The sequence below is a fragment of the Ceratotherium simum genome, chromosome 8 (assembly GCF_057802395.1).
Source record: "Ceratotherium simum simum isolate JZ-2026a chromosome 8, ASM5780239v1, whole genome shotgun sequence".
In the NCBI taxonomy this organism is placed as follows: domain Eukaryota; kingdom Metazoa; phylum Chordata; class Mammalia; order Perissodactyla; family Rhinocerotidae; genus Ceratotherium; species Ceratotherium simum.
Genome location: NC_141907.1, coordinates 60,080,351 through 60,102,093, shown reverse-complemented (window position 1 = coordinate 60,102,093; position 21,743 = coordinate 60,080,351). Strand labels below are relative to the sequence as shown.

At 38.0% G+C, this 21,743-nt stretch overlaps 1 protein-coding gene across 3 annotated transcripts in view; it reads right to left on the bottom strand.

Moving 5' to 3' along the window:
• MTHFD2L (methylenetetrahydrofolate dehydrogenase (NADP+ dependent) 2 like) overlaps window positions 1-19,445 on the bottom strand; it is a 145,956-nt gene extending 126,511 nt beyond the window's left edge. The window contains exons 1-3 of one of the 3 annotated variants that reach the window (XM_004419173.3): window positions 19,182-19,445; window positions 2,109-2,293; window positions 1,356-1,478 (exon numbers count right to left, since the gene is read on the bottom strand). In XM_004419173.3, coding sequence (XP_004419230.1) covers window positions 1,356-1,478; window positions 2,109-2,293; window positions 19,182-19,324 — 451 coding nt within the window. In that variant the 5' untranslated portion in view covers window positions 19,325-19,445. Of the gene's footprint in view, window positions 1-1,355; window positions 1,479-2,108; window positions 2,294-16,223; window positions 16,976-19,181 lie in introns of those variants that run through there. The other 2 variants (XM_087434432.1, XM_087434433.1) reach the window with 2 other exon arrangements.
• Window positions 19,446-21,743: the final 2,298 nt, after the last annotated feature.

Below are 21,743 nucleotides of genomic sequence, written 5' to 3'. Positions count from 1 at the left end.
ATATGAATTTCAGAGCTGCAATTCAGTTAAATAACACCAGTCCTCGAACAACACAGTTTAAATTTCAGTTATTATGGTATAGTAACTGTGAGTAATTATACAAAAGCTGTTGGCTCTTTGGTCCACTAATCACTATGTAAATAACAGTTGAGCATCACGATCAGTGACCAACATCTCACTTCTTTCAAAGTCTGTCCATGACTGGTCACTGCACGTTTGTTATTCACTTCAAACATAGAGAGCAAATTGAGTTGCCTCCTTGTCTCCCAGTGATAAACTCACGTGCGATTTCAAAAAAGTGGATAATGGACAGAGAGACTTAGCCTATAAAGATGAAAGTGCAGCTAAGACACAAAACGTGATGATGCTGGAAGTGATAACGGATGTGAACAGAAGATCTGAAAATGGCGACAGCAAAGCAAAGATAGGGGAGATCTAGCCCAGGGTGAAAGTAAGAACTATGATGTGAAAAACAAGATAAACTCACTTCAATAGGATTCTAATTGAATGTAAATGGGTTGTACAAGAAATAGGTGACCCTGGAATGTCGACCCCGTGCCCTTTGGAGCCACGCAGATATGCAGCCATAGGAACTTAGTGAAGGCAAGCTGATGGACAGAAATGAGGAAAGTTGTTGCAAGAAAAAGGATGCCAACATCCCAGAGGAAGTGACACTACCATAAAACTTCACATTAAGGAAACTCCCAGAGATATTTCACGATTTTGGAAGTACAAAGGACAAAACGGAAGCTGTTCCAAACTTAGAAAAGAATATGACAATTTAATTCACCAAGGCATAGAAAAATGTTTGCTCCATATTATAAGTTATACGATGAGAAGAAGGCAAGTATTGTTCAAACTCCTTTCGACAGTTTTTTGCAAAGAAATAAAACACTTTAATTCTCAAAGTTTCTAATATTTTAAATTATAGTGTACTGAATAAATAATAGTTATACCATTTTTTCATTTCCCTATACATTTAAAAACCACAGTAAGAGAGTTTTTAATGTTTTGAGAAAACATTCAAAAGGTCACAGAACAATTATTATTTTTACCATTGATTATGGTAAAAATGCCCACTTGCAGCTTACACAGCTTACACAGTCATTTTCATGGTCTTGCACTATTATTGCACAAAGAAAAGACTGCAGGTGTTACCAATGCCTAAATTTTTCTTTCATAATTTTCAGTCATTGTAAACATAAGTCATTAGGACATTGTCACCTATTTCATGCTAGTGTAATAGCACGTCCCCTTCTGAACATATTTTATAAATTACTTGTGGTATCAAGATATAACGTTAAAAGATGTCCTTTCCCCTTACCAAACCAGACATACAGAAGAGCATTATGTACCTGGTAGTGGCAACTGAATTAATATGCCACTGACTCTTGGGTCCATGTTCAGTTGATCAGTTATATCCAAAAGTTCTTCCTGAGAAACATCCTTAGGTTTTAGAATGATCTCACTACAGATACCTGGAAGAAAAACAAGTATAGAAAGTCACTTGACTGTTACAACAAAGATGTGGTTTTTCACTAATGGTGTCTTACACAGCATGTGACTGGTTTCCTCTGCTCCTGTCCCACTGGAAGGAAGGCCCTTCTACAAAAATGATGTTCAAAGCATCATCAGGAGGGATTTCTCAAACAGTACAGATGTTTTCTCATGATTCACATGCATTCTTGGCCCAGTATCTCATGTGGCAAATTTCTCTTATTTGTGATAAGCTACTGTTAGTGGATTTGAATAGAGTCAAAATACCAATACCACCACCACCACTATTAGGCCAAGTTTGAGAGAGTGAACTAGCCAGGTTTATTATCTGATTAGAGCAAGTGTAATAAAAATGGGCCTTTTAAATGTGAAGCGTTCCTCTCACATCTCACCATAGGATCTGAAATCATACTGATCTGATTCCATAAGAAATCTGAAGAGAAAGAGTAAGAAATGAATACAAACTTTGGTAACTGAATAATCTCTAATGATAATAATAACACGTTATTTGAATAGCACTTATTTGACAATTATCATTCATAATTATCACACTTTGAAGTAAAATCAGAAAATATTATTTAGTAACAAGTACAACTAAAATGCAACCCCACCTACAGCAGAGGCGGCTCTGATCTTCTTCCTGACGTATGTGTGGCTTGCTGGGTTATCGCCCACTAAAATGATACTGAGGTGAGGTCTTCTGTTCCCAAGGGAAATCCATGACTCCACACCTCGCTGGATTTCTTTCTGGATTTGTTTGGCCATTTCAGTTCCTGAGATAACAATGGCATCATGTCTGTGGAAAGCAAAAGAATAAATGTAGTACCAAAAAGACAATAAGAACATTTAACCACATAAATTTAAGTTACAAGAGTGGACAAAACATCTATGATACTCCAAGTGAGCAACCAAAATTTGATTTTTTTCAAGTATATTTGACACCCATTCTTCAGTTTCATAAATATATTTATAATTTTGTGAAGGATTCCAGCTCTGCCTTTTAGTTCTACATTATATTCTATCTACAGTATTTCTTCATAACTTTCATATATATATACATATATTTTTTATTTATTTATTTTTTGGTGAAGAAGATTGGCCCTTAGCTCACATCTGTTGCCAATTTTCCTCTTTTTGCTTCAGGAAGATTGACCCTGAGCTAACATCTGTGCCAATCTTCCTCTGTTTTCTATGTGGGATGCCGCCACAGCATGGCTTGATGAGTGGTGTGTAGGTCTTTGCCCAGAATCCTAACCCGTGAACCCCAGGCCACGAAAGCAGAGTGTGCAAACTTAACCACTAAGCCACCTGGCCAGCCCCTATATTTTTTAAAATTATCAAACCACATACTCAAGATCTCGACTATAATATTGGCTCTATTAAAGGTTCTGCTATTTTTTAAGAAGAGGCAGATCAGCACAGTCTAGTTAAAACCAGCACCTATCTTCAAAGCCCGGTGCCATGTTGTATATATGTGGCCTCACAGTCTTACCATCCTAAGGTTAAGTCAGTTCACTCTTAGTTAGCGTATCCTGCACGAGACCCTGAAGTCACGAGCTCTGTACTCTACAACTCTTTTAAATTACTCAAGGAAAAATTTCATTCCACAGCTCCAGGACAACTCTGACAACAGCTACCAGTCTTGCCATGCTTGTCATTGATTACTGTGGGGACCAGGTCAGTAAGTAGACGGCTCAGTGGCTCCCCCACACCATGGCATCATTTCTGATAGAAAAACTTTGCACGGAACATTACTTCCCGGCAGTTTTTCAGTATTTAAGAAGGTAAGAAATACTATACTTTGATAGATGACATAAATCTATCTTTGGAAAGGCACAAAGAAATGCCTTATGAGAAGGCTTTCCTGCTCTCCATGATATCAAACTTAAAAGTGGTGAATTAAGGTTGCTCTTACTGTGTGTTTATTTCTTAAAGATACCTGAAAAAATATAAGACGGTTCCTTTGTCCTGCTGCTCCCGTCCTTTCGCTATTGAAAGGCCTGGCGAAAGCATGATCTATAGCACATGATTATTACACAAAATGCGAAATGCAGGTAATGAATATGTGAAGAAGAGGAAAAGGAGGAGGAGGAATGAGGAGAAGGAGGGAGAACCAGAAGAGGAAAAGGAGGAAAGGAAAACCTTATAGTTTCTTTCCAGTCCCTGTACACTTTTTATTTTCTAGTGAGGGCAGGCACCACAAATATCTACCAACACAAAATGCAAACTTGCTGCTTTTTCCAAATAGGTCAACTGCCCTCTCTACTAGGTTGGTGTGGCTAAGAAGGGATTCCAAAATGTGGTCTATGGACACATACATCAAAATTCCCTGGGAAGCTTGTTGAACTTGCAGATTCCCAGACCCCATGACCACACCCACTAGTCAGAATCCTAGAGGGGGAAGTCTGTGAATCTGCACATCTAAAAAGTTCCCACAAGTATTCTTGTGCATGATCATCTTTGAAAACCACTTCTTCAGTTCAACACAAAAGTATATTTTAATAATAATCATAACTATGGGTAAACAATTAACCAAGCAAATAAACAGATTGGTTATACAATACAATTATAACTAGACATCATAATTATATGTAAATTTATAATTTATAATGTAAAGTATAATTAAAAGAAAACTCTACTATTGATTCTAATTTTTTCTACTTTTCACTGAAAATTTAATAGCTTTCAAGACATGGAAGGTCATGGTAAATTCAGTGTATCAATCTTGCTCCACAGTCCTAATTTTGTAGCAGCTTTATTGAAGTATAATTGATATACAATAAACTGCACATATTAAAAGTGTAGAATTTGATGTTGTAACATACGTATATACCTGGGAAACCATCACTACAATCAAGAAAATGAACATATCCTTCACCCCCAAAAGTTTCCTGGTACTCCTTTATAATCTCACCATTTCCTCTGTCCCTGCCATGCTCCTCCTCCATCCCCAGGCCACCACTGATCTGCTTTCTGTCACTATATATTAGTCTGTATTATCATGAATTTTATAAAAATGGAATCATGCACTACATACTCCTTTATATCCAGCTATTTCCACTCAGCATAATTAAGATTCATTCAGGTTGTTGCATGTATCAATAGTTCATTTCTTTTTACTCTGAGTAATTTTCCCCTGTATAGATATATCAAAATTTGTTTATCCATTCAATTGTTGGTGGATAGTTGGGTTGTTTCCAGTTTTTAGCCATGGCAAATAAAGCTGCTGTAAACATTCATGTACAAGTCATTGTATGCACATATGCTTTCATTTCTCTTGAGAAAATACCTAGGAGTGGAACGGCTGGGTCATATGGTAGGTATATGCTTAAACTTGGGAGAAACTGTAAATCTGTTTTCCAAAGAGGTTGCACCATTTTAAATTTCTACAAGCAGTGTATAAGAGTTTCAGTTGCTCCACATATTTGCCATCACGTGGTATGGTCCGTCTTAAATTTTAGACATTCTAGTGGCTATATGGTGGTATCTCATTGTGCTTTTAATTTGCATTCCCTTAATGAATAATGATGTTGAGCATCTTTCCATGTGCTTATTTGCCATCTGCCTATCTTCTTTGGTGAATTGTATAATTTAATCTTTTGCCTACTGTTTACTAGGCTATTTCCTTATTATCAAGTTTTGAGAGATCTTCATATATCCCAGATTCAAGTCCTTTATCAGATACGTGATTTGCAATATCTTCTCCCAGTTTATGCTTTGCCTTTTCATTCTTTTAAGTGTGTGTTTGGAAGATCAGTTCTCAATTGTGATGTATTTCAATCAATTTTCCTTTTATGGATCATGCTTTTGTTGTATATAAGAAATCTTTGCCTAACCCAAGGTCACAAAGGTTTTCTCCAATGTTTCCTTCTAGAACTTTTAGGGGTTGAGGTTATACATTCAGTTCTATAATTTAGTTCTACTCCTAGTTTGATGTGACTTTTTATCAGGATATTGTCAAATGTTTCTTCTGTATCTATTGAGATGATCATATATCATACTTTTTTTGGTTTTAGTCTATTAATATGGTGAATTACACTGATTGATTTTCAAATGTTAAACCAACTTTGCATTCCTGGGATAAACCTCACTTGGTCATGATGTACCTATCCCTTCCAGATATTGTGGATTTCATCTAAAACTTTTTAAATTTTTTGCATCTATGTGCATGAGAGGTATTTGTCTGTAGTTTTCTTTTCTTGTAATGTCTTTCTATGGTTTTAGTGTCAGGGTGATACTGCCCTCATAGAATGAGTTAGGAAGTATCTCATCCTCTTCAAATTTCCAGAAGAGTTTGTGTAGAATTGGTATTATTTCTTCCTTAAATGTTTGGTAGAATTCACCTGTGAAGCCATCTGGTCCTGGAGCTTTCTTTGCAGGAAGGTTTAAAACTATATATTTAAATTCTTTAATATAGAGGGCTATTCAGGTTATCTATTATTTCTTGAATGAGCTTTTGTAGTTTGTGTCTTTGTATATTCTAATAATTAGTACATAATTACAATTATAGGTTAAATTAAGTTGAGATAAAATACACTTAATTTTGAGTTTAAATTTTATTTTTCAAGATTAAGAAAATTTTTCACTATTTACTATGAATTTCTGGTGCCCATTTTTTATTTTATTTTTTTTATTTTTTATTTTTTTTTGCTGGGGAAGAGTCACCCTGAGCTAACATCTGTTGCCAATCTTCCTCTTTTTTTTTTTTTTTTTAATGTGAGCCACTGCCACAGCATGGCCGCTGACAGATGAGTGGTGTGGTCCCATGGCCCGGAACCGAACTTGGGCTGCCAAAGCAGAGCATGCCAAACTTTAACCACTAGGCCATCGGAGCTGGCCCCCATTTTTTATTAATTCATTTAAGTGGCCTTTTAATGCTAAGAGAACAAGGACCTCCTATATTAGCAAATACTAATTGCAGAAATGGCAACTAATTCTAGCATGACTCATTTCTAAGAGGTAGTAAAAAATAAACACTTTCCATAAATTAAGTTGTGTCAGCAATATTCAGTTAGGGTAAAACACGCTATTATAGAAGCAGATTTATCTGCTAATATACTAGAATTCACTCTTATTGTAAAGAACATATGTTTCTATTTTAAAATACAAAACCACCTGAGCTCCACGTTGCATTTTACAGCATATAAATAGCAATGCTGCTGCTGACAAGTTTTATTAGCTGATTCTCTGCTAAACACTGTAATTTGTTCATAGGCTACTATGAAACTGGCAAGTACTGAACATAATCCAGGATAATTATGGCCTTGACACTACAAAACTGTGTGACCCTGAGAATGTCAGAGATGACAATAGCATAAACTGATTCCTGGCTTCCAAAGAGACACTCTACATACAGATTAAACTGGACTGCACTATGTATGGTGGAGTCTGAGAGAGTGACAAGTGTAATGTAATGTAATATTACTTTACATCACAGCACTGATGTGCTAAGTCGGCTTGTTAATTATAGCTGGCATGATATAGCCTGGCCTAGCTGGTTTTTATGGGTAAACACCCTTAAGACTGTCACCCAATTATGAATAGGGACTCTGAGCATTTTCAGTGGCAGCTGGCCCATCCTATTGATTCCCTCAGTCACTGCAGAGCCTCAGCAAGCCTGGCTCTGTGGCAGACACAATACAAGGATAAATAAAGCAACCTGGAATTAGTGGAAGCCCAATGGGAGGATGCCTGTAGCAGTCCATATGCTGGAAGAACTGGTGAATACACACATTATCTAGCTCACATAGTCCTGAGTACAAAAACAAATAAGATTTTTCAACATGCATATTGTTGAAAAACGTTAAATATCAGCAACAATTCAAATGTTCAGCCACAGAAGCATACAGCTCCTAAGAGCTCCCCCTGGCTCAAGTCTTGATCTATGCCAATCCATTTTCCACACTAAAGCCTGAGTGATTTTCCAAATTTAATCATGTCAGTTCCCTGGTTAAAACTCCTCACTACATGCCCACTGTTTACTAATTTAGTAAAAACATATTGAGGACTTTCTATGCCCCAGGCACTATTCTAGGCACCAGGAATATAAATAATAGTGTACAAAACAAATTGCCCACTTTCATGGAAACTATATTTTAGCTAAAGAAGACATAAGCCAATTTTTTTTAAAAAGCAAATATTAACATATTATGTGTGAAAAACAGAAGGAAAGGGCATATCTGGAGGCTAGAGTTGCCATTTTATGTAGGTGTGTTAAGGTGTCACTTCTCTGGTTAATCAGGTGACATTTGAGCATAAATGAAGGAAATGAGGGAGTAAGTCACGTGGTTATCTGGAGAAAAGACTTTTAGGCCAAGAGAAGTATACAGCAAGAACAACAGACTTTAGGCAGGAGTGTGCCTGGCATGTCTGATGCACAGCAAGGACGCCAGTGCCTGCAGTGGAAAGAACAAGTGGACAGGACAGAACACGAGGTCAGAGCAGCAGGGGGACCTCAGATCACATAAGGTCCTGCAGGCCTTCAAGAGGACACTGGCTTTTACTGTGAGTGAGACAGGAAACCATTTGGAGATTCTGAGGAGTGCCATGACCCGATTTTCATTGTTCATCGATAACTGGTTAAAATGTAGAGGACAGCCTTTATGGGAGCAAAGGCGGCAGTGCGGACACCACTTAAGAGGCTAGTGTGGTATCCCAGGCAAGAGATGATGGTGGCTTGAGCAAGGGGGTTAGTAGCAGACGTGCTAATTAGCCTGATTCGGAATCTATTTTGGAGGTGGAGCCACTGGGATTTACTGTGATTGGGTGTAGGGTGTGAGAAAAAGAGCAGAAGTCAAATACAACTTCAAAGTTTTTGATCTAAAAAGCTGAGAAAAGGGAGTTTTAACTAAAATCCAAATTTTCTGCAGCTTACAAGCCCCTGCGTGAGCTTTCTTTAGCCTCATTACTAAAGAACACTGTGCTCACCAAGTCCCACACTACACATAGCCGCATTTCAATTTACCAAGTGTGCCAGGTTCTCATTTCTGGGCCTCCGCATATATTATTCCCTCAACCTGAAATACTCTTTCTCCTTCTCACCTATCTAACCTCCCTACGAAGTCTGTTCCTCCTTTGCTCCCAGATATACCTCAAGTCTCAGCACAGTCTCAGCAAGTCCCAGAAGGCAGTCTGGGAAGTGTTCTCTGACCCCTTTACCCTGGGGAATTGCCTCTGCTATGAGCTCCCACAGCACCCAACTCTTACCCTTTTGTAGTATCTTATGTCCTTGTTAAAATTAGTCTCCCCTACTGTAGTCCAAGCTGTGTAGGGCAGGAAGTTTATATTTTCTATGATATCCTTAATACCTAACCGAGTATTTTGCACACTGTATGTGTTTATTAAATATCTGTGGAATTATCAGAGTTAAACTGTCTATTGTATTATAATTTGTTGGAATTATTACGCAGCCACTGAAAATAATTATAAAAAGAGCAATATGTAAAAATATTCATTGTATAAGTGAAAAAATGAAATGAAAAATTGTAGGTACATACTTATAACTGTTAAAACGTGCATGCATATGACTAAAGTTTAAAAAGGAATGCATAAAATAAAATGATGAGCTAGGTAGTATTCTGAATATTTATCTTTTTAACTTAAAATATTTTTTAAATGTTATCAAAATAGTTCTTGAATTATATTAAAACTGAGTAGATGCAAAATATCTATAAAACATATGAAAAGGAAAAGTAATAACATGATTAACAACCTTACCACCCATTTTAAGAAAAATGTTACCATAATCATTGAAATCGTCTGTGTAACCCCTCCCTATCCAAACCCTTATCCTCTGCCATAGTTAAACACTATCCTAAAATTTGGGTTATAATTCTCTTGCTTTCCTTTATAATTTAATCTAACATTTTTATCTTTAAAGATATAACAATATACAGCATATATAACAAATAGAATATAAACATTATAATATAATGTTATATATAAATACTCTATATATATTATAATATTTCTGTAAAGTATACCCCCAGGAATGGTATTGCTGGATTATAGGATACATATATGTGTGTTCAATTTATGACAACTTGTTTTCCAAAGTGTTTGCATTAGTTCACAAGTCCACCACTGGTGTATATGAGTTTCCATTGCTCTACTTCCTTGATATTGCCAACGTTTTTAGCTTAACCAATTAGTTAAATGGCATTTAACTGTGGTTTTAATATGCATTTCCCTAATTATTAGAAGTTGGACATCTTATAGGTTTATCGGCCATTTGGAGTTCCTCTTCTATGGAATGTCTGTTCATCTCTTTCAACCATTTTTCTAATGGATTATTAATCTGTGTCTAATTTGTAGTAGTTTATGCATTCTGAACACTAATCTTATGTCAGTTATATTTGTGTATCAAGTATCACCAGTATGTGGCTTGTCTTTTCACTTATTTTATGGTTACTTTTGAAGAAAAGTTCTTAATTCTAATGTAAAACTCAACCATCTTTGCCTCTAGAGCTTGCACTTTGTGTGTCTTAAGAAAACCTCCACCATCTTTGACAAAATTTCTGTCACAGAACACAAGAGACTCACAGTTGATGAGACAGACTGGCTAAGGAATTGCCAGGAACTTTTTATGACACTCTATAGGCTAGATCTAAAAATTCCACAGTGGTTTATTAAAACATCTATAAAGTGGTTCTGTTGAGCTCCAGTTAAGAACCACTGATTTAGGCCCCCATCACTCTCAAAACAGGAATCCCCACTCTAGTATTCCTGATAGGGGTCAGCTACTTTCAATATAAAGAAACCCATGAAGCATACGTGCTCAAAACTAGTCATGAGACACATTATCCATAATTGTGCACAAACAAGCTATAATCTAACAACTAAAGAATTGAAAACAAAATTAACAAATATTGTCCAGATAAACACATACTTATTGTAACCAAATTATAAACCTATTGTGACGAAGTTAATGTTGAATACAAAAAATATTTTATTATGGTAGAATGTACTCTCTCTTTACCACCTGCATCAGATTTTAGAAATCTGTGTTTAAAAATTTATTTTGTAAATCAGCCTAACAGGGCTACAATTGTTGCATTTTGTTCTAAATCTGTTGCAAATTGTTAATCAACATATTCAAAAAATAGACCAAGGCGGCTTGGGGGCACCTTAGATTTGAAACTTTTAGTGAATTGCAATCACTGAAACCAAAGATTACAAACAGAAATTTACCCGTTTAAGAGCAATGTAAGAACTGATCAAACAATGATGGCTCAAACAGTATACGAACCATTTTGAAATTCTATTGTTCTGGGTTGAATTGTGTCCCCCAAAAAGATATGTTCAAATCCTAATGTCTGGTACCTGTGACTGTGACCTTATGAAGATGTAGGATGAGGTCATACTGGAATAGAGTAGGCCCTTAATCCAAATATGACTGCTGCCCTTATAAGAAGAGAAGAGACACAGAGACACCTACACAGAGGGAACTCCATGTGAAGACAGAGAGGGCAGATGGCAATGTGACCACAGAGGCAGAGACTGGAGTCATGCAGCTACAAACCAAGGAAAACCAAGGATTACCAGCAACAAGAGGCTGGGAAAGCATGGCTTTGCAGATACTTGATTTCAGACTTCCAGCCTCCAGAAGTGTGAGAATAAATTTCTGTTGTTTTAAGTCATCTACTTTGTGGTACTTTGCTTACGGCAGCCTTAGTAAACATACACAGCTATAATCCCAATTTAAAATATTCATATTTGTGGGAAGAATCTTTTGATGGAGCTCCTGTTTTCCAGCGAATAAATTTATATTTTGTAATGGAATGGAATGGAATTGAGAAGACCTATAATGTTCCTACATCTAAATATGGTACAATATTTAAAAAATCATAAATAGGAACAACTTATTTGATGACTTTTAAATTAAGTATTTCTCAAAAAAAGGTACACTAAAAGGAGACACAAAGATAACACCTGTGAAAATATTGAGACTGAAATATCTTCTCATTTCAATACGAAAACAAGAGAATTGAGACTGTCTTCCATTTAGCAGAGTTTGCTCTGAGCTTACCAGGTGCTTTAGCATCTGTAGAGATGTACTTTTAAAACTAAAAATACTACTGTCTAAAGAAAAGAATAATTTGCAACTTTTAAGAAAACTGAAGCGATTTAATTTTAAAATTAAGCATCTTTTTTTTTTCCGGAAAATTATTAGTATCAAAGTGTTAAAGGAAGATATGGCTAAGAAACTGATTCAAGTATATGAATATGTACCAAGAATTCGGCATGTGTTAAAAAGTTAATATTCAAATAATTAACATAAAAAATATTAATATAAAATTAGGATTAAAATTTTAAATTGTTTTAATGTATAAGGATATAAATTACCTTTTAAAATGTTAATTTTGAAAAAAGTTTCGAATAGAATTCTTGTATAGGCCCACTAGTATATCTGTAAGTCAATAAATATTCTAAATATGTAATTTTCATTACTTTAAGGTCTCTTTTTTCTCTTAGAAATGTGCTGCTTGGGTCAAAAAATTATATAGTCACATTGCCATTAATACACATCAAAAGTGCAGTCAATCTGATCCCTTAGATATCTTTCACACAATGCACCCTGTCATTACTTGCTCAGGCAACATTTTCTGAAAAGGCAGAAATGTTGCAAGTTGACCCTCAAAGAAGGCAGGATAAAGCACTCTCCTTTTCAGTGCTTTATTCTCCCCCCCATTGCTGGGCTAGCACTAAACGTGGCTTCATCAGGAAGCAATAAATCATACCGCATAGCGATGTGAATAGTAGGGCAGCACAACGCAGTACAAATTATTCACCCCAAGCCACAAGTCCTGAGCGTCAGCCCTGGTTCACCATGAGTAGCTATAATGAGGTTGGACAAGTCCTTAACTGCTCTCAAAGGCATGCAATTTCCTCATCTATATAATAGGAATGTTCTCTGCTGACCTTACACAAGAGGATTTGGCTAAGAGTTGACTGGCTGGTTTGCAAAAATGGCTCTCTTTCCTAGTTTCTGTGGAGACATATTCAGATAACCAGAAGCAATGTGGGACCAGAAAGTCATCAGCATTTAGTGTTGTTTCTATGAGTTTATTTATCTATAGCTTCCAGAAAATAAACTGTAACCATCCTAATCTATGGTTCTAGGACTAAATGAAGTATTTAATTAACTAAAGCAAAGTAGTAACAGGAAAAAAAATCACTACTTTTCTTGTGTAGCAAAATACTCCTTTGCAAAATAGTAAAATAACAACAAATAAAATCTACCCAAGATCAACAGGGTATTAATTTGTATACCTGGCATCTTCTTTCTGCATCTAGGTTTCAATCTCATTTTCAACCACAACTTTAATTAGAGCTGCAATGAACTGTTTTATGATATATAAAGATGAAAAAGCCTAATACAATCATTAGCAATTAACTTTTCTCTGCAGGTCCTAACAGTTTAATTGCTTTGTATCTTAGAGCATAACTTGGAGGTTTTGAGTTTGAATTAACAATACAATAGAAATAAAACCCAAGGGAATCAGGGCAAAATTACATATGTAATAAAACCAATCACTAGTACTGGGAGCCTTTTGAAGTAAATGAATGTTTTTAAATAAACGAATACTTAGGAATGTTAAGTTTATGGCCTTTTAAAAAACATTTCACTTCACATCTTAAATACTATACATATACCTTGAAATAATTTTATCAGAAATTACACTTCTGTAAATCGATGAAAAATAAAGCAAATTCTTTTCATTATGTATGACTCTTTTATTCAGTTTTGCAACTTAATTCTTTCAGGACCCTAACCTGTAAATTAGAATATCAGTAGCTACCTAAACAACACCCATGCTTTTTCAGAAAGAATCTTAGATGCTAAGATTTGTACCATGAGAACCCTTGGGCAGTCTGTTGAATCCTATGGACACCGTCTCAGAACAATCTTTTTAAAAGTTTAATATAAAATACACAGGTTTACAAGGAAACCAGTTTTATTGAAATATCATCACTTTTTTTTTTTAAAGCATCAAATCTAGTGGCAGGTCTAATAACTACCATAATATCAAAGTAGTGATGAGTGTACGTGATGTTTTGAGCTCTCTGCATCAACACTGATATTGAAACATCTGTGTTTTTTTTGGCAACATCACAAGCATTGCTAATATTTCTGTGGTTTGTTGCCAACATTCACAATTGAAGAAAATGCTAAATTTATTAGAGGTTAGTCACCTCCCATCTAAGTTTATGGATTCCCTAAATTCTATCCATGAAGCCCCAGGTTTAGAAACACCCTTAAGGGAATCTGACAAGATAATTTTTAAGATTTATATGCAAAATTAGCTTTCTTGATTCACAAAAATTCTACAAAATTTAATCAATGTTTTCAAAAAGAGGAAAAGCAATCATGAGGTATATCAACAATTATAAAGTGCTTGTAGAGCAAAGCACTACATCACGGGTAGATCATGCAGGTTCAAACCGTGTCTTCACTATTTATTTACTGTGTTAACTTGGACAAGTTATTCAATTTCTCTAAGTCTCAATTTCCCAATCTGTTCATTGGGAATAGTAATAGTGTCTACTTCCTACAGTTGTTGTGAGGATTAAAGGATATACTGTGTGGAAAATCTTAGCAAAGTGCCAAACACAGAGTAAGGGCTCATTAAATATTAATAAATATTTATTTTTTAACAACACAAATGGATTACTTAAAGGCAAGATGATATTCTTTGCAAAGTTAATCATAAATAGCCAAAAAAGGGGGCTAGAAGGGAACATCACTTTTAAACTATATATATGCCCTCACTTTAGAATTATGAATCTTTGAACAGTCTTTTGCTTCTAGGCACATTCTTTAATGAGAGTAATTATAGAAACTTACGTAGGGCTCAGATCATTAAGTGAACAAACCTGGCTGGTATCATGTCGACAACAATATGACCTGAATCTGAGAGTAAATTATTTCATATATTCCAAGGACTAGACATTGAACAATAGCAAGATGTTTAGGTAAGTTATGGCCAAATGACTTAATGTAATAGGATGCAGCCAATAAAATGTTAACAAAAACAATGGCAACACAGAAAACACTTATGATGTAATGTCAAGTGGAGCAGCTGGATAAACCTTCCCAGATAATATCCAACCCTCAGTTCTTCTTTGACACTAAGTTAGGTTTGGATTATGTTCCACTCTGACCACAAAGTTTTCTATCTTTTAGGTATGTTATTTCTGGTCCAAATTGCACTTCTTAATAGCAAATTTCATCTATTACTAATCATTAATTTATCCCACTCACTGACAGTTCAAATTTCCCCCAAGCTCCTATCTCTTTAAACCTCCCTCCACAACTTAATCATTTCTAAGCCAAACTATTCTTTTTGTGTGTGTGTGTGAGGAATATTAGCCCAGAGCTAACATCTATGCCAATCCTCCTCTTTTTGCTGAGGAAGACTGGCCCTGGGCTAACACCCATGCCCATCTTCCTCCACTTTCTATGAAACGCCACCACAGCATGGCCTGACGAGCGGTGCATCGGTGTGCGCCTGCGATCTGAACCTGGGCCGCCAACAGCAGAGTGCACGCTCTTAACCGCTACGCCATAGGACGGCCCCCTAAGCCAAACTATTTTTAAAAACCTTCACTGAGCTCCATGGAATTCCATGAGAATGTGTGACCATGGAAGATTATCTGGTATTTTTTCTTCTCCTGCTGTTTTTAATCATCCCTCAGGGTATTAACATGAAAGGATAACATAACTTCAAAGCATCTGAAAAACAAAGTTTTGGGTCATTAAAGAAATTGCTAAATTATTACTAAAACCATGACTGCGTAAAAAGATATGAGATTAATATTAGTCTTTTTTCATCTATTGATTCATTTTAATTAGAAAACTTGATTTTGGAGACATTACATTAGAACACATTATCTCTTAACAGCTGGGATACAGACATAAACAGACACACACAGACATACAACACTAAATGGTGAAACATTTAGGTTCTAAATTTAAAATGACTTAAGAACTGCTTAGAAATCAAAATTGTAGCCAGACAGCTATCACATCTCATTTTCATTAGAATAGGTAGGGCATTAAGATAGGAGAACCACACTATCATATTTGCCAACAAAATAAAATATGATTTTGAGAAACCCCCTTTGCTAGCCACGGAGACTAACTCTACCTTGGTTGAAATCGATCTATGGAAAATCAGCTTTGTAAGGGTCCCAACTAGAGTCTGGGTCCTTCAAGCTTCACATGAGCATAAAAGGATCTTTAAATCAAACAATTCTACTGCAGAAATAGAAATATTCAGTAAGTACTAGAAGGGAGAGTCTGAAGAAAAATAAACAGCCTTACTGATAAAATGTCTTTTTTTAATTATTAAATTCAACTACTCACTCTACAAGACGTGACCGTTTAAATAACATAAACCAGTGTCTTTTACTAGCTCTAAAAATGCAGGTTTTTTAAAATGTCAGCCTAGCTGCAAAAATTATAAAGCCATTGGCAGTGAGACATAAAGAAAGGTGAGGCTTGCATAGAGAGATGTACACTAGTATGCAAAATTTTACAAATGCTAAAAGGAATCAGAGCAGGAGGGGGAAAAAAAGAGAAGCTGCCAAATTAATGATTTTAGGAATCAATGAGCAACAGGATAAACATGGAACAAACACTTGAGATATCACTTAATTACTGAAAATGAGTCCAGGTAGGATGATCTAAGGCAGGGTTTGGGGCAGTCCCTGTTGTAGGATACCTGCAAATCCACTTTGAGCACAGCATTAATGTACAAGGTCTGGAACCTCCCCTCCAAGTGGGATAGGCTGCTGCCCGGCTCCATACACTGAAAAGCACTGGACCAAAGATTCATGTGATGTTTGTAACCCAAGGACATTCTGATTTGTAAACTCCTCACACAGCAAGGCAAAATGGGAAAAATTTAATCACCAAGAATCTTTTATTTTTAACTTTTTGGCTGTTTACATAATTCATTTCAAGAAACAATAAGTTGCAACAAATAGGAGGGCTTATTTATTTCTTCGGCATTAAATATAGATTCTTCCAATTAATCTAATTTCTCAGTAAATAGGGAAAAAAAAACTCATTGCAAATTTTAAACAGAAAACCATTGAGAGAAAAATGTTAAATGATACTCCAAGATTTTGTAACTTTCAAATTCTGTCAATATTATTTCTTGAAATTCCACTTATTAAAAAAAAAAACACTCCTCCACTAAAAAAATATTTATATGCTCCACTGCTATAGGCATCTCATTATTCAAAAATATGAAAAAATAATCAAAAATACTTTTTTGTTTTTCATTTAAGCTCTATATAGCTCAGAAACAGGTAATAAATCTGTTAATTTAAAAGAGTCAATATCATTAGGGAATTTATCAAACTCAAAGACAATTTTCAGTAAGAATAACACTAAGGTTCAAATTTCAAGTCAATAGGAATGATGTCAGATTTAAATCACATTCACTATGAAGAATTACACAACTAATGTGTTATTATATATTTAAAAAAAAAGATGACTGATGATGGGGATAAGTGGGGAGGCAGACAGTGGCGACCTCTGGAAGATGGAATCTCTTCTCTCTGCTGGTCCTAGAAGAGAAAAGAGACACCAATAAGCATCAACACACTGTCCGAGTTCCTCCCCACCCGAGACCCACCAGTGGATAGGTGTTTCTCAACCATACAGCCAACCTCACGTTCACAGATGGTATTCAGTGCCAAGAGGATGTCAAAACACCATCCTTTCCTAACTTAATTAGCGCCGCCTTAAAAAATAAAAACCATCAGGCAGGCCCGGTGGCAGCGTAGTGGTTAAGTGCCTGTGCTCCGCTGGGGCGGCCCGGGGTTCGCAGGTTCGCATCCCAGGCACGCACCAACGCACTAATCGCCAAGCCCTGCTGGGGCGGCTTCCCATACAAAGTAGAGGAAGATGGGCACAGATGTCAGCACAGGGCCAGTCTTCCTCAGCAAAAAAGAGGAGGATTGGCATCGGATATTAGCTCAGGGCTGGTCTTCCTCACAAAATAAATAAATAAATAAATAAAAAACAATAAAAACCATCAAAAGTATCATTTACTTTTATACAGTTATAATCTGCTTCAAATGGGGCTGAAAGCAGCTGGGTTGAAAGTAATACTTCTTATCTATATTAAGACTAGCTTTCCAAAATTATTGCATTCTACTACTTTAAATTATGAGGAAGCCATTAAATATAACAAAAAAGATCTAAATTATCTTTGTGTGTGTGTGTACACGAGAGAGAGACAAGCAAGTGGTTACAACAAATATGAGGGTTGCTGTGCCTCCTGTTCAATGTACATGGAGAGGATGCGGGGATGGGGTTGTTTATATCAAGCTGACAAAGGGAAATTAATCAACTGGTAAAATTTGAAAAAGGTTATCCTCACCCTGGAAAGAAGCCCTAAAACAACTGAAAAATAATTACACATCTAAATAAATACAGTGACTATAGTAGATAATTCCTTCAATTCTGTAATACGAACAGAACTCTACAGAATCTCCTTTTCCTAGAGTGCAGAGTTAGTAATTCCAAACCAATTGGTACATTCTTTCAGACCCAGAAGAGCTTACAAGACCAGAACTCTGAATCACTGTTAGTTTCTCACATATTCTCACATATCCTTGTGGAAGACCTAGTCACTAAAAACTACGTCCAAAGTAAACTCTGTAGAAAATAATTTTTGACTTCAGTCACTCAAAACTGAGGCCCAAATGTATACCATGGGGAGTTAATCAATTTAAAATGAATAAGCAGTAGCTATGTTTCCATATTACCGATCACTACGTTCTTCCAGGTGTTGTGCTGGGCATTGGAGACACAAAAAGATGAGTAAGACACAATCTCTGGCCACGTAAAACTGCAGTGAAAGCGCATTACTGGAAGCCCTGAAAGTCTGAAAACAAAATCTCTTCTGGACTGACTTTGGGTCAAGAGAACACATTGTTAGTTTCTAAGGTTTGAGTTTGCAACTACGACAAGTAAACGAAGGAAGGGTGAAGGGTTCTTGGGCACCACTGTGCAGAAGAGTTAAAACCGTACTGTTTTGTACTTGCACTGTACTAGCCAGCAGCAAGGTCCAACGAAATGCAGCAACACGGTCCAAAGAGATGCAGTGAATCAATCTTAGATTGAAGGGGTTCGGGAAGCTCCATACAGAAAAAGACTGAGAAATCAAGATTAATGTGCGATTTTGTGAAATCATTTAGAAATTTGGAGCTGGAAAAGACTTCAGTATTACCACCAACAAAGGAATTCAGAAACTCAAAAGCTAGTAAACCATCTGGACACAGCCCACTCCTTTGTTTACCAAACACAACAACAACCAAAACAGAAACAAACGTCTGAACCCAGCAGACCGCGTGTTTTTACGGCACCTTTCCTGAGGGCCTCAGAGGTCATCCTAAATCACTCAACTGCACCTGCCGCAAAGACGGAAGTTCTGGTGCCGGAGCCCAGAGCAGAGCGCGTCCAAGTTGCCCGACTTGACGCCGACGCGACCCGCCGCACGGCCGGCGAGGCCAAGTCCGGGACCTCGGGAGGCCTCGCCGTCAGCCCCGCCGCGCCGCTGTCCCCGAGCCCCGGCCTCCCGCGCCCGCCGCCCCTCCCGCAGCCGGCGGCTTCGCGCTCCGGAGCACCGGCCCCGAGGAGAGCGAGCGACCGGGAGCGCTCGTACCTCACGCCGCTGCTCCGAAAGCCCCGGAACGCGGGCCCGGCCGCTCCCGGCGCCCCCACGAGCAGCGCCACGCTCCTGCCCAGCGCCGGCACTCGGCCCAGAAGGACGCGGAGCAGCGATAGGCCGCGGCCCGGCACTGTCATGGCCGCGGGTCCCTGACTTCCCCACGGACGCTCCACCTCCCGCCGCTCAGGTCTTCGCAGCGGCAGGCCGGGCCCCGCCCCGCCCCGGCCTGGAGGGAGAGCAAGTGCCACCCGCAGCCTGGTTCCGGCGCGCCGTGCAGGGGCGGGGCCAGGAGCTGAGCGCCGGGGCGGGGCCGAAGGGACGCCGGGACCGTCGGGGGCGGGGCTAGAACCCAAGCCCCAGGCTGGGCAGGGTATGGGTTGGGTCTTCTGTGAGACTGTGGAGGCTTAACGAGTGATTTCGCACCCACCAGACGCGCTGCTGATCTTCCCACAGCGAGGCAACAGGGAAGGCGTCTAAACTAATGAGTTCAAGCAGCACGCCCGTTTCTCCCAAGCCAGAGCTCTTGCCTAGGAGTCTCCGTGGCTACGTGGAATTTGTTTTAAAGCAAGAAGGATGTTATTGGTTCTTTGTTTCCCACTCCCCTAGTGCGACCTTGGGATACCTTGGGAGCTGGAGAAAGAAACAAAGGTGTGAGTGTGTGCAGGGAGGAGCGGGACCTGGCTGAATAAGTCCTGGACCTTAGGATTTCTATAGCTCTACCTTGTCATCTCCACTTCTGGAAGGAAAAACTGACCAATGTCCATCGTTTTCCAGAGTGTGATCAAGTGAACACAGCCTAGGAACCTGCGTTGTGTGGTGAGTTTGCAGTGAAAAAGCAAAATATCAGCTCCCTTTGAAAAAGTAAAAATCAGTCTTGTCATTCATTATTCTGGGAAAATGGACACAGATAAGACACAGTCAGATAAAACCAGCTGCAAAGTTAAAGGAAACAATATTTCTCCCAAGGTCAGGCTGCAGCTGTGAAGTGTCATCACAGTCCCTTTGACCACTGCTTGCTTTCTTAGAATCCTTGTTCTCTAAAATCATAGACTATCAGAAAATTTACTGTTTAAAATCCTATCAATAAGAATGAAACATCCTACTCTTGCCTGGATGATCTAAGTCAATTTGACGCAAAGAAGCAGGCTTTTCTTTCCAACCTAGGTACAGAGCTTCAGATGAAGGATTTCTGGACACATTCCACATCTAACTTAACTTTGTCAATTCCAAAGAAACAGGTCCCTAGACCAACTTTGCAGTCCAATCTGATCTTGGCCCCTTTACACACAGTTCTTTTTTGCTTTGAGCCTACCAAAATACTGCCTTATTTGAATCTCACCTAAACTCTACCCTTCCCCAAATCCTATAATAACCCTGTATCATCCTTTCTTTGATGAGACCTTTCTGGGTTCCTCTATTGTGCATTCTCTCTCCTGGCAAGGAATCTGTTATCCTAACTTTGTCTTGCTATAGGTTTATCGCTAGTGGTTGTGGCTTGATTAGGCTAGGACAGCAGCCAGAGTGTTTGTCCTAAAGGAGAGATTCCTGTCCAGGAGTAGTTGTCAGTCTAGCAAAGAGGGCAATATTCTATGTTCTTTGTTGATGGAAGATGGCATGCTCTCAGTGAGGTCAAGTACCCTATACTCCGCTTCTTTTGCACCTCCATTACGCCCAGCACAGTATTGGGCAAAGAGTATGTGTTCAGTAATTTCTTGAAAATTAGTTAATTGAGGTTAATAAGGAATCCATTACATTACCATTACATTATTTCAAAACATAACCTCATCAATTCAAAGCTTTCTTTAATCATTTGGCCTTACAAAGAATAGGTGCCTATCTCATAAGGAGATATGTTGCTCATTTCTGTTCCTCATCCTCTGTCTTATGCTAGTGCCTTGCCAGCTCCTGCTTTCTCTCTCTTCACACGTATAAGGTGTATACTTCCTACTAATGAGCAACCTAAATTATATCCTACCCAAACATAAACTTCCACTGCTTCTGAGTAACTCATTAAAGTCATCTTGAGGGAAGAGTCTGCATCAAGCAAAGGAAGACCACTGCCCTCTAAAGGTAGCCCCACCAGCAAGGCTACCTACTTTCCAATCTGTGTGTCTCCTCCATGGCATTATCCCCAGAGCCTAGCCCAGTGGGTAGCGCACATTAAGTGCTCACTAAATATCTGTTAAATGAATAAATGAATGAATTGGACCTAGACTCAGCAGGAATGGAATGAAATGCCCAATGAACTCAAACAGAGTCACCTCTGGGGAGATTTTGACATAGCTGCTACTCCCGTCCAGAGGTGTGGAGTGTGTATTCGAACCTTTTCCGGAGAATATAAGTACACCAGAGAATGTGTATTGTGGGCCGCTGCCAGTTTTTGGGTGACCATAAGTTTTCTGACACATGTTGGTTTTTTCTCAATTAATAAAACACCCCCGCAGAACATTATGCCTACTATTCTTACAAATGGGGAAGTTAATATCCGTGAACTGGGTTGTACCATGAGAAATTTTCCCCAGGTTTCTGGATAATGCCCTGGCCAACAGAATTGTA